This window comes from Poecilia reticulata, linkage group LG18 (genome assembly GCF_000633615.1).
Source record: "Poecilia reticulata strain Guanapo linkage group LG18, Guppy_female_1.0+MT, whole genome shotgun sequence".
Taxonomy (NCBI): domain Eukaryota; kingdom Metazoa; phylum Chordata; class Actinopteri; order Cyprinodontiformes; family Poeciliidae; genus Poecilia; species Poecilia reticulata.
Window position 1 is genome coordinate 6,824,525 of NC_024348.1, and position 18,942 is coordinate 6,843,466.

Consider the following 18,942-nt stretch of genomic DNA (forward strand, 5'->3'; position numbering starts at 1 on the left):
TCTCACGCCGTCATTTGCGTCGAGCGACAGCGGTTTGCAGATGTCTCTGTTGACTGACACATCAGTCCAGTGTAGCAGCCAATCTGTGATAGACTTTCCCAGAAGGGGGAAGTCGAGTGATCCAATCAGAAGCCATGAATACAAACAGGGGGCGGAGCCGGCTCTGCTCACAGTGTGGGAGTCGACGCCATTTCGTGTCAACCGGTTGCAAGGTGCTGCCTACATTCAGCGAGCAGAACAGTAAGCGGATAACCCATCTCCCGAGTAAAACAAGCTTTCAGTTGTTCTCATTTTTAGTATTAAGGTCCTGGTGAGTATTTTTAACGAGAGGTTTTTCGCACCTTTTCCATTTTTTTCTAAATTTTGAAGCGTCTTTGGGATTTTTTTTTTATTGTTATTTTTGTTTTTATTGCAATTTTTCCTGGCTGGTTTTTCCGAGACTGTGTTGGCTGGCTGGCTGGCTGGCTGACTGTTATGGCGTACATTTTGTGACGGCAGTAGAAACAGCTCATAAACTAGTTTGCTGTAACATTCACCTCGGTGTCTTTGCTTTGTTTTTCTATTTTAAACCTCCATTTTTCAGGCATGTTGTGTTCTCTTGTCGTGTATCTGACTGTTGGCTCGTTTTCATGGAGAGAAATGTGGAGGATTGTTCCAGGATGATCTGGACTGCTTTTTTTTTAACCGGCTTGCTCAATCTCTGGAATAAAAATATGTTTTTTATGTTGCTTTTTCATCAGCCAGCCAAAACCTGGTTTACATTTCTTGAAGTAGTGTTTTTCAATTTTCTTTGTAGTGATTGCTGAGGCTTTATGTTTTCCTGCAGAGGAGTGATGTCATTTTTCAGGCATTTTTCAAGGACAACATTTGAACATTTTGCACAGTCAACAAGTTGGAGTTTTCTTTGCATAGGTGCCACATATTTTGTTCCTTTTTGGCAATATTGGTATATTTAATAAACCTTTTTTCCCCAAAAAGGGAAAGGTACTATTACAGGAGAGTTGTTGAAGGGAGCTTGTGGAGTACAATTTTGATTACCCAGTTTGTTTTTGAGCATATGACAATAAAGTTATTTCTATTTTGAGGTGTGCAGATGTTATGACCTGAGGGCTCACTGAGCTCCAATAGGCCTCAGGGTCTAAATAGCTCTGATACACGGCGATACCTTGCTGCTTATTTGCAAATTCAGTTTGCTTATCTGTGTGAGTGTGACCACAAACAAGGTGGTTTAGCAGGCGAATCAACACTTTAACAGTACTTTCCCCCCAAACAATTGCGTTTTCTTTTGCTTTTGCATATTTATGCAAAGTTTCACCAGCAACAGAGGCACTCATGTGTGTTTTTCCTGTTTTTCCCTCTATATTTTTATTATTTAATTATTTGAATGTTCATAAACACGTCATGCTGTCAACAATTACGAAAACTAGTGACAGACATTGCGTTTTGTCAAGTGCCATTGTTAAAATCATCAATACACCTCAAATATATTGATCAATGTTCCATTTTTTATGGTTTATTAAAGCAACTCATAGTACTTATTAATCAATCAACCAGGTTTATTTGGATTGCATATTTCAGCAATAAGGCTTCATATAAGGCAAAGTGCTTTACATCATATTACTTTTTTATGGCTTAAATGTATGACGATGAACCACTTTAATGAAGGACTATGCAACCAAGAGCAACACTGGTTTTAAAATATGTTTTTGTATTAAACAATAGTTCATTTATGTATTCCATACCGGGTGTTGGTCACTTCACTCCTTTCTTATTTGGTACTTTTGGCCACTTCATACCCAACTTTTTCAGAAACCAAAAGTAGTTCTCTGTCACGGGCCATTTTTTACCTCCTTCAATTCATACCTACTGAACCTTATGAATATTTTGAACTCCCTTTAACAAGCCATAATTTAAAGTCATTTGCTGAGATCTTCTAATAGTCTTATGAGTTTTTGGGGGGTACAAAGTGGAAGTAAGGTGGGACCAGATATCTATGTGGGGCTCTATTACCTCATTTCCACTGAGTGGCACAGCATTGGTCAGTGCAGTTCTGTACACCACCATATGGGTCGGTGTATTAAACCGCCATTTGAACTCTCGCTGTTCAGTTGAGGTTAAACCCCAACGCTCAGCATTGCGTCATACGAGTGTGGCAACAAACGCGACGCAGTAGTATAGCTCATGCTTGATGCCATCAGTGACAACCAATGGACTGTGTTGTGTAACAACTGTAGTACCACTACAACCATACCATAGCACTTTCTTATGGACCAACAGCTGAAAGGCTGGTCCAAGAAGGGTGTGTTGTAGAGGTCCGTTGAAATTACTTTTACAATGGAAACAGACCCAACAGTGTGAGGAACTGCACTGACCCGTAACCATACTGCTTCCCTCTGACATGAATTCATCTGTACTCTGGCTGCTCAAGCCACCGAGGATGAGCCATGCTAGCTGCAGCAGCTTTCACAGTTGAAGCACCAACACTATATACACACATACCACAGACACAGAAAACTGAGTTATTATATGGATGGCCAACTTTCAGATAATAAAATAATGTAAGGCAGTTTATTTATTGGGAAAATGTTCCTTTTTTTAAGTACTGGCTACCCTTTCCATTTATTGTGTAATTTGCTCATTTTAGAGCTCAAATGTGGGGCATAATGTAGATGAAAGATGAATGGAATGGTCCCATATGACAATAGTCCTCATGTTGATATAATCCCACTATACCACATATTGGTATATTGATGTTTTTTAGGCAACGTTCTATAAAGTTATTACTAGTAATAAGTTGCCTGTAGTAGAAAATCATTCGAAAGCCACACAGACCCCCAGTTCATAACCATGTATTAAGAGATTTATCAGTCTCTCTGATCAGATGGCACTCATCAGTTTGGCAATGGCAAAGATTTGTTTCCAGAGGCAGTTATTTTACACCAGCATCAGGGTCAGCTGATTGAGCCGGCAGCTTTACTGTAGCTTAGCAACAAAGCAGCTTAGCATTCTCTTGACCAATAATTAGAGGTGAACCGATCCGACATTAATGTCTTAATCGGGCCCAATATTGAAAAACAATTGAGTATTGGAGACAATGTGCCTGATCCATAAGGGCAAATCTATTCAGTCTAATTTCTATGCTTTGTACTTTGGGCGATGTTTACTAAATCTCAGATATTTGTATCGGTATCGTGAGTGGAAAAAGTGCATCGGTGCCTCCCTACCAATAATACTACAGCGTTGTACCCTGGTGTTTGGCTATAACAGTTTGGATTCAATTGTTCTTAAGCTGTACTCCCTTTTCTTCAAGACATTCATTACAGAAAAACTGACCACACTATTCATTTAACAATCTATCCGAGCAATGACTCCCTATCTGGATCAGTCCAAACCAAGACTGAGCTACTCCATAAACTGATGGGTTTGGAAAACAAACTCCTAAAGGAAAGTGAATGTGTGTAAATCCTGTAGATCCCTGCTTGAACCCCAACACTCCTGTCAGAATTAGAAACACCACAGCCTCTGGTCGCTCTGTCGGGTTGCCAGCTTACAGAGACGTGCTGGCTAAATCATGCAGGGCGAGAGCACAGCATTAAGCTTTGGCCAGACAGTCTGCTGCTAACATGTAATCCCTCTGCTGCTGCTACTTCTTGGTTAGACTGAGGCCTAGCTGGCTGCACTTCTTGCTTTTGTCAAGTGATATCTGCCTCTTGCAATGTGAAATAACAAAGTTTCTGTCAGCAAAAAAAATGCAACTTCATCACACACCTGCTAATTCAGTCAAAGGAATGATTAAATCTACAAAAACAAGATTATAGGCACCATGAAGCATAGAACGCCTCTGGATGTTGTTGGGTTTTTTTCTCTTTAACTGCTGCCTCCATCTGTTTCATAATTATAATGCGCACCCCCACCCCACCGCAGTCTTACATAACTTTGTGACAAACTCAAAGCTCTTTACTCTTATTAAAGCCGAGGCTTCAATGCCAACAGTGAAGCGCTGCGGAGTCTGGAGCAGCAAAGAGAAGTCTCAGAACTATGCAGCTCTTTCATGCAAACAGACGGCAGACAGAAGCACGACAGTATGAGGCTGCATTATTTATTCAGCACAATACGTTAAAAATCGTTCTATTCTAGGGGTGCACCGGTTGCAGGTTTCTGAAAGATCACTGATCTTTAAAAAGGCTAACCTGATAATTTTGGTCAATACTGTTTTTTGGGGGGGTTAGCAACAAGGTTGTTAAGTTGGCAACATTAGAGTGGCTATCATTAACCATGCATGTGTAAACATGACCTGGTGGGCAGGTCTATCAGTCTGTCCTCTCTTATGGCAGAGCAAAAGGCAACAGTGTCTGGTTTTCAGACCTTTGCAGAGGTAAATACAATAGATAGATGAGATTGGTTTCGCATGCAAGTATCGTCCAATCGCCAATTTGCCGGTACACCCCTGTTTACACTGATGTTGATGCAGTATATATTCTGCATCCCTATAATATATTAACACCGGGTGACTTCTTAAGGCAGTCAGTTGGACTCATGGGGCTACATGATGTTGGGTACACACCAAATGTCTATAATAATGTTGACTATTGATGACTGTATTGTTTGTAAGCAATTCACATTTTCCCCTAACACTTCCCTCCTCCTCCACCAACACAATGTTTGTGATGATGCTAAAGATTTAGTCTACACTCTAAAAATCCCAATGAAATACATTCATTTTAATCTGACAAAATATGGAAAACTTAAAGCAGCATAATTACTTTTGTGTTGTAAAAAGTCAACCCTATGGTGTTGTGTGGTAGACATTTAGATCTAGTCTATTTCTTCTTTTTGCAAGCACTCTCAGCGGTTTTCAAAATAAATTTCAACAAATATCATAGTACAAATCTGTAATTTTGCACCACGTGAAGTATTTATTAGTGGTTAGGCTTATAAATTCAAATTAATTTGTTATTCAATTCACCATTTTCTTTTTTTCCCCCTTTCACCTTGATTTAGCCAAACACATTAGAAAGTGTAGTGAATATTTCCCTCCAGTCACTGACTCCTTCTCTCACGGGTCCTCAGGACTCTCTTCTCTCCAACAGACAGAAAGGCAGGCAGGCAGCCCTCCACCGAGCCGATAAAGACACAATGGAGTGAGTGTTGCTTTCAGACCCCGACCCTCTTCTGCTGTCCATTTTACAGATCCTTGCTTTTATTATGGTAGAGCATCAACACACAGTTTGCGGTGTGAGAATATGCTTCCTGTGTGGGAGCCGTCTTTTTTTTTTTTTTTTGCAGGAAACACTTTAGAATTATTGAGCACATTTTTACACACTGAAACTTTATGGCCAAGTTTTAAACTGGTATCAGGAACTTGATGTTTATCAGCTAGCTGTTAGCTAAACTTGATTTTCAAATTAATTTAGCTTACCACAAGAGGGAGACCTTGTAACCTTAGTGCTTCTAATATCCAAATAACAGATTTGATCAACAACAATCTGTTTTTTATCTGCCTCTCCCAGCTGGTCGTCGTCCTCCACCTCCAGCTCCATGGCGAGCAGCAACGTGACCAACAAGAACGACCCCCACTCCCTGAACTCCCGAGTCTTCGTCGGCAACCTCAACACCTTACTGGTCACCAAGGCCGACGTGGAGGCCATCTTCTCCAAGTATGGCAAGATCGTCGGCTGCTCCATCCACAAGGGTTACGCCTTCGTGCAGTACTCCAATGAGAGGAACGCCAGGGCTGCTGTGGCTGGGGAGAATGGCCGGATGATTGTCGGTCAGGTGTTAGGTAGGGGTGATTGACCATCAAGTTGGCAAGGGTTGGAATCCTTCATGTTTTAGATGTATCTCTGCTGTGGAAGACCTAAATCAATTGCTCCACAATTTTTCATTAATCTCTGTGGAGCCCTGATAATTTTCTATCCATCTTATCCAGGTGTGTTAAACTTATAAAAGACAGAAAACATGCATGATAACAACAAACATTTGACTGATTTTGAACAACACCTATCTAAAAGTCTTGAGAGATTTCCCCAAAGGCTGCTTGATTTCTTGCACAAAACAGCTGAAATACTTAAATCAAAAGGAACCAAATGAAATTTTAACCAGGTGGATGGAGCTTAGATGTTCTCCCGATGAATATGTGGATCTTCTCTGGGTATTCCCCTCAGCTGCCAGGTGCATGTACAAGCAAATAGCAATTTTTCATCTTTTTGTGTTGTGCCACAGCCTAATCACTATTAGGAAAATATGTATGTATGTTGTAGCTGGCTAATTTAGCTGAAATTTCCGTTTGACTTGCAGAGTCCTATTTGGTGCTAAGCTTAAAAGACTATTTCTCAGTTTTTAAGGAATCTTAATTGTATTTTATTATCCGCTACTCCAATCCTAGTAGACTGCTGAAGTGTGACCTGGATTTTTCTACGGCAAAAGAAAAGATTAATAACATCTAAATGTGTCTCATGAAATCCTTATTCCATAGCTGTAAACCCCCAAATCAGGATTCTTAATTTTTTCCAAAGTGCCAAGGGCAGCACTCATCAAACGCCTTCTACCAGAGCTTTACTCTGAGTCATGAGTATCTTGCCTTTTAATTTGTTTATTGAAGCAGAGGAAATCAAAGCGAAGATTAGTCTTTTTATGATTTTGCCTAAATGGCATGAGCTGTAACATCTGTCTGGTCCATCATTGACATTATGACACTTTGTAGATTTCAAAAGCAAGAAAATCACCATTATTGTGCTGAAAATGCTAGTGTCAAAATTAACATTAATAATGTTGATGCCTAATTTTGTGACAAACTTTGCTTCCTTTAGTATTCTGTAAAATCAAAGAGCCCAGAAAAAGGTATGATACGTCCAAGGACTTAAGTGTTTTATGTTTTATCCCAGTGGTGGTAAATTATGGTCAAGCATCTTCAGAACATCTAGAGCTTGTCTAATATTTAACAGGTTCTGCTAGTTAAAGGATGTTGTTTTGCTTAGAAAAAGATCCAGTGACAGAATTATTGCTCTTTTTTTTGTTTGGTGGAACAGCCGAGTCTCTCTGCTGCCCTCTAGTGCTAAATGTTAAGCATTAAAATAAACCTCCTTATGGTATTTCTCAAGAAGACTACAATAGAAGTTAGTAATATTGTTATATAGTTGTGATCAACTTCTCATTTGAATAAAAAAAAAAAAACACCCTTTCTTCTAAACTTCAGTGTTTTCCTTCCCGCAGACATTAACCTGGCAGGTGAGCCAAAGCCTCGCCGATCGAAGACGGTGAAACGATCAGCAGGAGACATGTACAGGTGTGAATCCCTGCTGCTCAGTTTCTAAATAACAACATAGCAATATATGATTGCATTTGAAATGCTTACTTTAAGGGGTGTTATTGTATACTGTGCTGTTTTCTTCCCTGCAGTTCATCTTTTGATTTGGATTATGATTTCCAAAGAGATTACTATGACAGGTATCATGTTTATTTTTATTATCGAGGATTAAATGTTCACATCTATGTCATTACACTGTCTTGCACCATATACTGTCCAAATATAGTGCATGACATTTCTTCCTTTTTTTCATCTTAACCCTAAACTAAATAAACTACTATTTAGTTCGTTAAATGAGAATGTTGAAGCTTATTTGATGGCATGTAACATCATGTTCCATCACCTTCAGAATGTACCCATACCAGTCTCGGGTGCCTCCTCCCACCCCACCTCCTCTGTCACGTGCCGTGGTCCCCTCGAAGCGCCCCAGGGTGAGTCTGAGTAGCGGGGGAAGCCGAAGGATTAAGACTGCCTTTTCCTCAACCTCCTCCAAGAGCAGCCAGAGGGCCTCCCACACAAGTAGGTCCCAACAGCCGGGCTGATGGATACACGAAGCGGTCAGATTTTCTACCTGTCTTCACTGCATTAAACAAGTGGAACTCCATAAGATTGAAGAGACGAGGGAGCAGCCTGGTTCTCCAAATGAATCAGATTTTCTGACCATCAGTAGAAAAGCTTGGTGGTGTATGGTAATGCAAAGCCAAAGTAGACTTTGGCCAATGCCTCGTGACTACATCTGCAGAAATCATTTTCTTTTGACCGTGATGGACCTTTACCTACATTTGATTGCGAACCTTAAATGTTGATTGTTTGGAAACCTGAAATCCTGCTACACATTTCTTAAAAGTATCCAAAACCCAAATGAGACCCTAATATTTCCTCAGATACCGAACAGAACTTGGAGTTTTACCAATCAGCGATTGCCTTAAATGCCCTACTATTGCATAAGACAGTCATTTTGGGAGACTTTACTGTGTATCCACACATATATCAACTGTTGTTTGTCCCACAGTGAGGACGGACGTTTTACAGACCATCAAGAGAGAGCTGACACAGATTAAGCATAAGGTGGACTACCTGCTGGACAGCTTGGAGCACATGGAGAAGGACCACAGTAAGAAGTCGGGTAGGCCTGCAGATTCATATGTTACTGATAAACTAACTGCATCAATCTTCCCAGAAATGTCATTTGTTTGACCAAAAAACATAAGGTGCCCCATGCACAGTTCACCACTAGTTTATATTTCTGAGTTTTTTGTAGTCTGTTCCAAGGAGTGTTTTTTTCCGTGAATCCCACTCAGATGCAGGGGATTTGAGTGGGATTATGATATTTGATCGTTTTTAATGAAGTTCAGGCTGCGGAATCTTCAAGTCTTCCCATAGTTTCTCAATTAGATTTAGGCCTGAAATTTTACGAGGACATTCTAATACATGAATATGCTTTGCTCACAGTAACTCTGGCTGTATGTTTAGTGTAACTTTCCTGTTGGAAGGTGAATATCCTCTGTAGTGTCAAGTCTTCTACTTCTTTCAAACATTGCAAAAGAATATAACAAAATATCTTAAAACACAAAATTTTAACAATTTCAAAGATAAGTTAAAAACAAACAATTAAAGTCTTCACTTTGAGTATAAATCTACCCATTCCATCAATTCAGTGTTATTTCATTGTCCATTATAAGATTCTTTTTAAAATGTACATAAAAGAAAACACCATGAAATTGGTTAGCTGTGTCCAACATGGATTGTATTTGTTAGGTGATGTTCTCTAACAAAGCCTCCACAGAACAACTTGTTAGCTCATAAATATTTCAAATTCATAAATCAAACCCAAATTTCGGTCTCTTTAACTCATTTCTATTTTTTTCTACTTGGTTGGATCTATTTTCCTCTCCTTTCCACACAGAGATTAAAAGCTCCAAGCCAGAACCCGGCGAGGTGTCTCCGCTCCACTCATCTACTTCCAGCAAGAAGGAGGGTAGCCTGAAGAGAGCCAGAGGGAGCCAGGAGATGGACGACTCGGAGGAGGACGGAGACCTGCTGGAGGAAGAGGATGAGGTGAACCCAAGCAACAGCAGCTCTTCTACGCCATTTTTGTAGTTCCGTTTTCGTTTAAAAACCCTCCCGCGGTCTTAGAGCGACGCTCGGAAGGAGCGCGCCCGAAACCAGGCAAAACAAAAACCTCTTAATAAGATACGTGAGCTCCGGACCGCGCGCAGGGTAAAAAGCTTGCGGGGTCCAGATGACTCCCTCTATTAATGGTTTTAATTGGTTTTAATGGTTTTAATTACAAAGTTATCTTCTTCTTCTTCTCTGTTGTGTTGAATTCTAATTTTTCTGCTTCTCTCCGCAGGTGAAAAGCAGAGGGCGAGACGAGGACGACGGCGAGCAGGAGGAAGGAGAGGACGACGGCGACAGCACCAACGAAGACGAGTCCTGAACGGGTTATGGAGAAAACACACAAACCCGAACAAAACAAGACGTGTGTTAAACCTTCTCCACGCCACAGTTATCTGCTCGTTTCTGATAATAAAGTGATAGAATTTTTACACAGCTTTGACTTTCCTGCAGATTAGAAGTGAATTCCTCTTTGTCTCCTTTTTTTTATTAAATGTTTCATGTGTTTCCTCTGAATGGCCCTCTGCTGCTAGTAGACAACTGTAGTTTTCCCTGCATTTGGTGAAAATTGAAGTTGGGCAGATGAGAAATGTAAATTATTTCATGTTTGGGAATTTTGCTGCGTGTTTAGCTTACAGATAGCTGAAAGTTTTTAGGGTATGGTGTAAAACAACACTTTCTCACTGGCCCACCTACCAGCATTATGCTAATATTAAGTGCAACTTCTTCCTCACTTAGAGATATTAAGATTTACTGTACAACAAAAAGAACTGCTCTTTTTTTTTTCATCTAAAATCTGTTTTCTTGCATGTGTTCTGTTTTGTTAGTTGATAATTTTAATGTCTTTTTTTGACTGTTGACCTGAGTAAAATGATATAAAATTGCTGCAACCATGTTTCTAAAACCTTAAAAAAAATGACTGCTAATCCTGCTGCAACGCTGCATCCCAGCCAGCAGGTGGCAGCGTGCACCAACTACTACTGTTTGTGTTCCTCAGACAATCTCTCCTCATTTTTGCTCCCAAGATAAAACGTGATCACGCACATAGTCCACACTTCCCCCCTAGACAAATTCTATTGGTTTAAAATGTCTTTTAACCAGAACTGACTTCGGTCCAACTCCGCTATCTTCCATGTTCACCTGTATGTTTCCTTCTTGACTTCACAGCCAAATAAAGTTTTATCCTGTTCTGATTTGTTTTCTTTGTGTTCTATTGTTGGGGCTAAAATGCTTAATTTCTTCGAGCGTAAACAGCAGGGTTGTCCAGATACGATCCCAGGAATCACCTCTGGGTTCAATCACAGTATCTTTAAAAGATCACCTTGAGGATGCAATTCCTGCTTAGTCCGCTTTAAATCAAACTCCATTTTCTTCGTCTAGGTTTGTTTGGGGAGATGTGAATGTGCAACTGAAGTCTGGTATGCCTAAAATTCTAGGTTTTGGTTAAGTTAAAGTGAACTCTGATGCAGTTAGAATGCATATATATGAATGCTACCAGACCGGAGACCGTTCCAAAAGCAGTAAGCTGACTACAACACAGGGCATTCTGGGTAAATACAGACTAAACAACTCACAAGTCTAGGAAATTAACTAGCTTGTGGTCTTTCGTCAGATACAAAAAAAATCCAACAACTCCTAAAATCTGATGCTACTCCACTTTTGTTTAGTGTTTGTGAAGAAGGAAGTTGTTCTCCTGTCTTCTTCAGAGGTTTTCATGTCATTTCCTTCAGTAGTTCTTGGTGTAGCACCACCACAGGTGAGAGGGTGAAGGAACAGGTTTCTCAAAGGGTTTTGGTTCGTTTGAGACAGTAAAGTGTGAAAGCGAGCTGCTCGTGACAGCAGATAGGCGTAAGAGTATAGATTTATTGGTAAATTGGGAGTTTTTTTGCCTTTGTGCTTGTGTCATGTTACTTATTCTGCATCATGTAGGAGAGCGGTGAGTGCACAGAGCAACTGAAACACTGTTTTCAACGTTTGACATGCAAAAGAAAATGGTAAGTTTATGAAGTGCAAGTAAGTTTTTCATAAGTTTTATCTGCCAGTGATTAAATGGAACTTCATTGAAATATGGTATGAGCCAAATTTCCAGAGTGGAGGCATGCTAGCGCTATATGAGCATACTAGCACTTTATTAGCTTGCTAGCAAGTGCTACATTTATGTAATCACTTGCGCCAAATGTGAGAGTACAAAAAACAGTGACGATGTGTTTTGACTAAAACTGTTTTTAAATGCATCATAAGACTGAAAATTCAGGAGAGGCGTTTTCAGGACATAGCGGTTTTAAAAAAACAAGCTAAACTTGCTAAATAAATGCACTGAAATAAAAGCTATTTGCCATTTTATAAAGTTTGACAGCAGCTTGGTCACAACAGCAAAGTGCGCTTATGAACACGAAAAAGGTGAACATTTTAAAGAGGTAAACATAGTTCATACATGTCCCCAGATCTGTCTTTTTCCATCTTACATAACTAGGAGTATAATTTTGGAAACGGCACTTCCTGAGTTGTAAACAAGGATAAAGTTGCATAGGAAACCAGTTTGTAGGCTGCAGACCACAACTTTACTCCTGCATATATTTATACACATTCTGACCGGAATACACATACTGAATTGTGAATTATGCAACGCAGTGTAGCACAGAATTCAGCTTCGGCTTTTATTCAGTCTTTATAATGAGCAATTGTCAGAAAATGTCCAGTATTTGAACACATTTTACCCTCCTGCCTGAAAAACGCCTCCTTACAGCTATGCAATATGCTGCCAGAAATCTTTGGAGGACCTTGGAATTTGGAGAAAGAAACAGGAGAAGGAGGGAAAAAAAATCAAAGAGGCATGCTAAAAGGCGAGAACTAAGTCGATAAGAAGCGCTCTTCTCGCAGGGTGAACTGTGATTAACAGGGGAAGGGGAGAGAATGAAAGCAGGGATGAACAGGCCACAGAGGAGCAGGGACAGATGGAGGGGCAGCCAACAGATGGAGAGAAGGCAGAAAGAGCGGAAAAGATTTCTGGCCACTCGCTCGGGGGGGAGAAGCTGAAGAATGTGGAAATGGTGTAACAGTTGGAGCGAACCCTCGCAGGGCTGTGGCCTCTGTTTGCTGCACTGCTGGATGCTCTTTTACTGCACAGCTAACCTGACAAAACAGGGATATTTGCAACAGTCTGGAGTCATTGAGCGTCTTTTAAAGAAGCAGTGTTGTGTTAAAATGGAATTTTCTGAGCTTTGCATCATTCTATAATGTTATTCCCATATCAAAAACTCCACATATTTGGAGTGTTGCCTTGATCCTTTCATGCATGTTTGAGAAATCCTTTAATCTCCATGGCAACCATTCAGCTGTCCTGAACACCTGGGTGGACCTAGCCCCTCCTTCAATGACACAGCTCCTCCTCTGCGCTGCAGTTTCCAAGTTTCAGAGCTTCCGCCTCACAGAGCAGCCCTCGCTCCCCCACGACTCCTCCACTCAGCTCCTTCAGACTAGCCAGCAACAATAGGCAAACATCTGCTGAGCTCATAATATGAGCTACTTCTCAGAGTAACGCTAGTGAAAACATTGTTAAAGGGTTAAAAATCAATTGAAAGGTTTGAAACCTTAGAGGGAACCCACACGAGGTGATGTCAGATCACACTGGGTCGGATCAGATGACATCTCAGATCCCGCGGGCCGTCTGCCATATCATTAGCACGGCCGCATGACAACTTCAGAAATTATAGCAAGACGATACACACTAGGAGCACGAGATTCTGCTGAACTTAAAGGCTTTGAATCTGGAGATCTTACGGGAACAAGCTCCGCCCACAAATGCATATTTCTCACAAATGTGCCACAGTTTAAGAGGAAATAAATAGACTTAGAAAATGTATACAGTTTACTGCCAAAAAGCGTTGTTGCAACATTGCCAACATCCACAAAAAAATCGATTGACCAAAATAACTTTCCTTACACACTTTCTGCTGAGTGCAAACTGGGCAACATTTCTTGTCTCATAGCAGTCGGCTCGTCCTGGTACAATGACGGGGGGTGGGGGGCTTAGTCAAAGTATTAATGGTTATAATTCATTTGGTTGTGACAGCTGAGCCCATGCACTGTAAGCATCCTGGCTCAGCTGGCGTACATCAAAGTGGCCAAGCCATTAATAGTGCTGTTAGTAACACCAGAGAAAGTCAAATATTCCTAATAGCCTTCTCAGGATGCTTCCTGCTGGGCTGTATTCAGACACCTGCGGGGAGTGAAGTGTGCTTGTTAAAGTAATTGCAGATAAGCCGTTTCAATAGAAAGTGTATCCGTTCGCATCAGCTGACGATGTTATCTGTTTCTGAGGGGTGAAAACAATATTGATTGTATTTAATGGTACAGGAGCATCGTGAGGAACGCATAAAGTCACAATTTTTTCCACTCTCTGTGAATATGTCTTAAATCATTGATTTAAATTGGGTTTTATTCACTTACAATATTGCACATTTATTCTTTCATGTTCTTCGTTTTATTTGGGTGTTCTGTAGATAAAACCGGAGATTTTCACACCCTCCAAATTCACGATTTACTTTGTGCAGGAAGAGTATTTATATCCATTCAACTTTGTGTGCTGCGCTCTTGATCAAAGTAAAGAGTTTGCTTCACATGCCGGTGATTCAAAATGCTAAAAAATAGAAAAAGGAGCTGGAGACCAAAAAAAAAAAAAAAGCGACTCAAAATTGCATTTAAAAATGAAATGGGCCACAACCTTGAAAAATCAAAATCTTCACATAAATCTGACGTCACAATTGCAAAGTACAGAAAACCTCCTGGTCTTTTAACATAGCAGAATTACTGAGCCTTCTATTGCTATCTCCTCTGCAGCTAAACACAACAAGGCACCACTTGGGGGGGAAAAAAAAAAAACAGCCACTCCCTCAAAGCTGCTTTTGCAAGCTGGTGCTCAGAGAAAGATTGCACAACAAGCATAGTGTGATGTATGTCACAGCAGTGCATAAAACTGACATCTGCACTTCCCTGCACCGACGGGTTCCCATGAGGTTAGCAAGAAACTAACCTCATGTTGCAGAACTGAAGAAATTCTTCATCTTTCTTACCGAGGGTTAGGGAAATGGATCCAGCTTGGTTTTGAGGAAAGCACAAAGACGTGAGGGCGGTATTGGATATCTTACTGTCAATACTCTGCGAGAAAACTAATAAAACCGTTCACCAAAAGGTCGAACCGTTTCCTGAACTGCAAGCTGAACCTGAACTGGTGAGCATTGATTTGGCGACATGTAGGTGAAGGGGCCATGTGAAGGTTGTGTTGAAAATGGACTGACTAATACAGAAGCATCTGCATAAATGCTGACTGCAGGATGATAGATAGGGTGCAACACAAATATGGTGAACGTGCAGCACGTCGCGCAACCTCCCAGGTGGGCGAAAACCGATGTAAAGAAGGCGGCAGGGGGAGAGGGAGGAGATAAAAGAATGGCTTTACTCTGAGCTACTGCAAGGTCACCGTAGCGATGGGAAGAGGGGGAAGGGAACAAGCGAAGGGATGTGGAAGAGAGGAGAACCGAGCGAGGAGCATTGCGAGACTGCAGAATGGTTGAGAAACAGAGGGAGGGACGGAGGGAGGAGGAGAGCCGGAGGTGTGTGGAGCCCGGAAGCCCCAAGGGTGATTTATCGACTCTGCTGGGAACTCTCACAATGAAAGTCTACATATGTGACAGAAATCTGAGAAATAAGAACAAAAACAAAGCATAATGACAGAGACATAAAAGCGGCAGAGCGTGTGTGAGTTCGAATTGGGCGAGTGCGTACTTGTCGTGTGTGCGTGTCCTAGTGTGTGAGAGAGGGTTAGGAAAACGGTGAAATCTGAGTTACACATCAGGAGGAGAGAAGAATAATCCCAGAGGTGGGTATCTGCTCAGTTTCAAGCCAAACAGTCGACGCTGCAGGCGCATGGCTGCGTGTTTGTAGAGAAACAGCGCCGTGCTGGATCCCGGTTCTTTTTGGTTAAAAATGCGCAAGCCGAGTCTGATCGGGTGGAGAATGTCTGCGAACAATAATGTTCTTGTCTTGCCTCAGATTCTGGAATTGGATCTATATCGGAACTTTAACTGGGACATTTGAACACAAGTGCCATTGTAGCTTTGTCTGTATGTTAGGGTCAGTCTCAAATGTTTTGCAACCACAAACAGTTCTTTTTTTTGCAGAAAAGACATGGATTCAGCACTTCATTGTTCCTTGAGGAAGAAATGAATCCCTACAGCATAATGGTGCCACTGCGATGTTCCACCTTGGGGCTGGGTGTGCAGTGTAAAACATAACGCCTGAGACCTATGAGACCTATATGAGACCTTAAGGTTGTTGCATCACAAAATGTTCAGTGACTTTGGGAATTTTTGTCCTTACTGTGTTTTTTTTGTTTGTTTTTTTAAATGTAGGTAACGAGAGAGGGGGAAGACGTGCTGTAAAGGTCATCAGGTCAGGACTCAAACCTGTGACGGCCGTGTTGAGGACTGAGGCCGCCATTCGTAGGTTGGGTTTTACACCTGCACCACCGCAGCACCCTATCCTCACTTGTTGTTCTTATGTTGCTTCTGTCACAACCTTAGATGGAGGAAGATTGTTTTTGAGGCTCCTTTTGTCATGGGTTGTGGGAAACCTCTAACCCACCAACAGGAAACAAAGGTCCAACAAGTTCATTTAGCAATCTGGAAAGTCTCGAGGTCTGAGGTGTTCCTTTAACTCTGGCTGGTGAATCACTGGGAAAAAGTGGAATGGGAATGAATCCTTCAGTCCTACTTCTGAGGTTGAGGCTTGACAATAGGAAGATCCGCAAAGCATCGGACAGTGAGGTTAATTCATGATGGAGGGAGGACAGGTGAGACTTTGGAAGTTGTCAGAACAACCAGAGTAATACGCAAAATACAAGTAATACGCAAAGGTAGATTCAGTCAACCTTTGCGTATTACCTGTCTTTTTGATCAGCTTAGTTGGAGTTTCGTCACATAACTTTGCACTCTGCACATTTTTAAATTAACTGAACTTACTTTAACTCTATAAAGTGAAGCCCCGCTGTATCGGTGTGAGCTTCATGAGCTTCTTGTGTTTTGAACGTTAGAATTGTGCAGTGGTTGCCCCAGGACTCTCCCTGTAGCTGGGGTGAATATAAATGAGAGAAATGGGGCGTCCACCAAACACAAAGAGGACAAAACACAAAGAAGAAGAAAAGGAGGAAGGTGAGAAAGAGGAGCAACAACTGCTTTTGGCCTCATGTTTCTCGGTGGGGGATGTGCAGGGAAGGAGGAAGTTAGCTTGTCTTCCTCCTCTCCATCTCTCTCTCTCTTTGTAACCTTTCAAACATGCTAGAGCATTTTTGATTTACAGCTATCACTTCCTACAGCCCTGTTCTCAGTTTCAGCAACATTATGCTTCTTATTTTAACATCCCCTTTGCGTCTTATCGCTCTCCCCTTTCTCTCATCTCTCCATCTTTTTTCTCACTGCGGGGTGATTGGAGAATGATCTGACTGTTTCTGTGGATTAGGTGTGACCCTGGAGGTGTTTCTTCTCAGAGTTAATCTGCTCAGTACAGAGAAATCTGATGATACTCTGTAACCCAATCATACATACAAGTTGCTTTAACACTGAATGAGCATCATGTTGTCATTCTGAGATTCTCTGCTCTAAGCGATATAGCTTCTCACAGGAACAGCTCAGATGGAACGTTAGGCTGTTTTCACAGCTGAAAGTCTGGTAGACTCAGTTTGATAGAATGGACACGTTTGTCACATTTTCACTAGGTGCTGTTTGCTTTCCCATTGCATTGTGTCAAATGAACTAAGCGCTTTGAAAAACCTGTTTCACCCCCTCACCTGTGGTGGCGCTGCACCAAGAACTGCTGAAGGAAACAATGACACTGAGCACAACTTCCTTCTTTACAAAACGTAACCAAACATTTAGATTTTAGCAGTTGTAGGATTTCTCTTTTGTCGTTGACAAAAGACTATGAACAACTTCAAGCCAACCAAATAAACCAAATAAAATAAATAAGTAAAATTTCTCCCACAAGCGCTAGACACAAATGTTTGTTTTGGAGCAGTGTCTGGTTCGCTTGGCGTTCACATATGCATTTGAACTGCACCAGAGTTCACCTCAACTGAACTGAGACCTGGGTTTTTAGTTAGACCAGAGAAACCGGTCGCTCAACGGTACACAAATTACATCACCATCACAGTGAGGAACACGCAACCACCTTGGCTAGAACCGAACCAAACATTAACCGTCTAGAGTGAGACTTGACAATGGAGGAGCTTTTTTGTGCTAGAATGGCCCAAACTCAATCATGAATCTGTCTCAATTTTTGCAAAGAAAAGTTTACAGAAACTCTCCATCTGCGGGGAAACATTTTATACTCTAGAGGTGCAAAACTGGTAAAGAAACTTACACCTGTCCCTACAGATTAAGGTGATTCTTCATGGTATTGATTCATGGGCTTTACTAAAAAAAAAAAAAAAAGATTGAAAACCACACATCTTGTTCTTTTCACTTCACAACTAGGTACTGCTCTGTGCTGACCCGTATCACGAAATCCCAATAAAATATCTCAAATCATGTGGACGTAGTGTGAGAAAATGTGAAAAGGCTCGAGAGCTCCAGATAATTCAGTCCCACCGCCGTAGATTGTGTCCACATACAGTTGGCAGCAGCCTCGTGCAGCATGTGGTATTTTTCACCTACTTGTGCAACAGAACAGTGTAGCAGTCTAATATTAATTTGATACATATCCACTAAAAATAAACACAGCAGCACCGAGTCACAGTGAGCGGCAGAACGTCTCTGTCCATACGGTGGAAGCTTGCCTCCTCGTTTTGTAACATCTTTAGGCCCGGCGCTGCTTTCCAAGTTCCAGCGCATTAATATTCATCAGGATAGCTTTAATCTCTCGAAAGTGGGTTATTTGCAAGTGGTAGATGTTTCTCCTCTATCCTCTCTGCCTCATTCCCCTGATTAACTCTGCTCCTGTGTCTCAGTGTGATTATAAAAAGGAGTGGGGGGAGGAAAAAAAAGTGCATATTCATGTGGAATATGGGAAGGGAGGTGTGTGTGTGTGTGTGTTGAGGGGGGAAAGAGTTGTATAAGAGATTTAAAGTGGGTGACAGCAAACAAGGGAGACAGAATAAAAGAGACAGCTCTGACGTCACGGGCGCTTTAACTAGGTCAGGCATGAAGTTGTGATGTCACTTACTCCGGAGCCATCCCACTGGGCCAATCATCTGCAGGGACACGCCCCCTTTTGTTTCCCCCAGCCGCACCCCCAACCTCTGCGCTGGTTTCCAACAGCTGCCTAGAATCACACATAGAGATGCACACACATCTATACCGTCCTGCGGCTGTAAACATGGATACAGCCGGGGCTTCTGGGAGAACAGAAGAGGGGCTGATCCACAACGAAAGTTAAAAATGACACCAGTATCTCAGCTGCAGATGCTTAAATAGAGCATGGGGGGAAAGATTCAATGCTATTCTCTTCAGATTGTCATGTATTTA

At 41.5% G+C, this 18,942-nt stretch overlaps 1 protein-coding gene across 4 annotated transcripts; it reads left to right on the top strand.

The window, feature by feature from the left end:
* Nucleotides 1-182: 182 nt before the first annotated feature.
* On the top strand, nucleotides 183-10,215 carry LOC103480306 (heterogeneous nuclear ribonucleoprotein C). Of its 4 annotated transcripts, none has more exons than XM_008435192.2 (9): nucleotides 188-240; nucleotides 5,071-5,141; nucleotides 5,511-5,782; nucleotides 7,213-7,285; nucleotides 7,399-7,446; nucleotides 7,656-7,825; nucleotides 8,319-8,432; nucleotides 9,213-9,364; nucleotides 9,660-10,215. In XM_008435192.2, the coding sequence occupies exons 2-9, from the start codon at nucleotides 5,137-5,139 to the stop codon at nucleotides 9,744-9,746; spliced, it is 921 nt and encodes a 306-aa protein (XP_008433414.1). In that variant the 5' UTR covers nucleotides 188-240; nucleotides 5,071-5,136; the 3' UTR covers nucleotides 9,747-10,215. The 4 variants fall into 4 exon arrangements, with proteins under 4 accessions (XP_017166006.1, XP_008433414.1, XP_008433412.1 ...); XM_008435190.1 differs by having other exon boundaries at nucleotides 217-912; XM_008435191.1 differs by having other exon boundaries at nucleotides 220-310.
* Nucleotides 10,216-18,942: the final 8,727 nt, after the last annotated feature.

What these genes read in the sequence shown, in the direction of transcription:
- LOC103480306 (XM_008435192.2), top strand. An exon ending in CAAAGAGATTACTATGACAG is followed by an intron (nt 7,447 to 7,655) that starts GTATCATGTTTA and finishes CATCACCTTCAG; the next exon opens with AATGTACCCATACCAGTCTC. An exon ending in TGCTGGAGGAAGAGGATGAG is followed by an intron (nt 9,365 to 9,659) that starts GTGAACCCAAGC and finishes TTCTCTCCGCAG; the next exon opens with GTGAAAAGCAGAGGGCGAGA.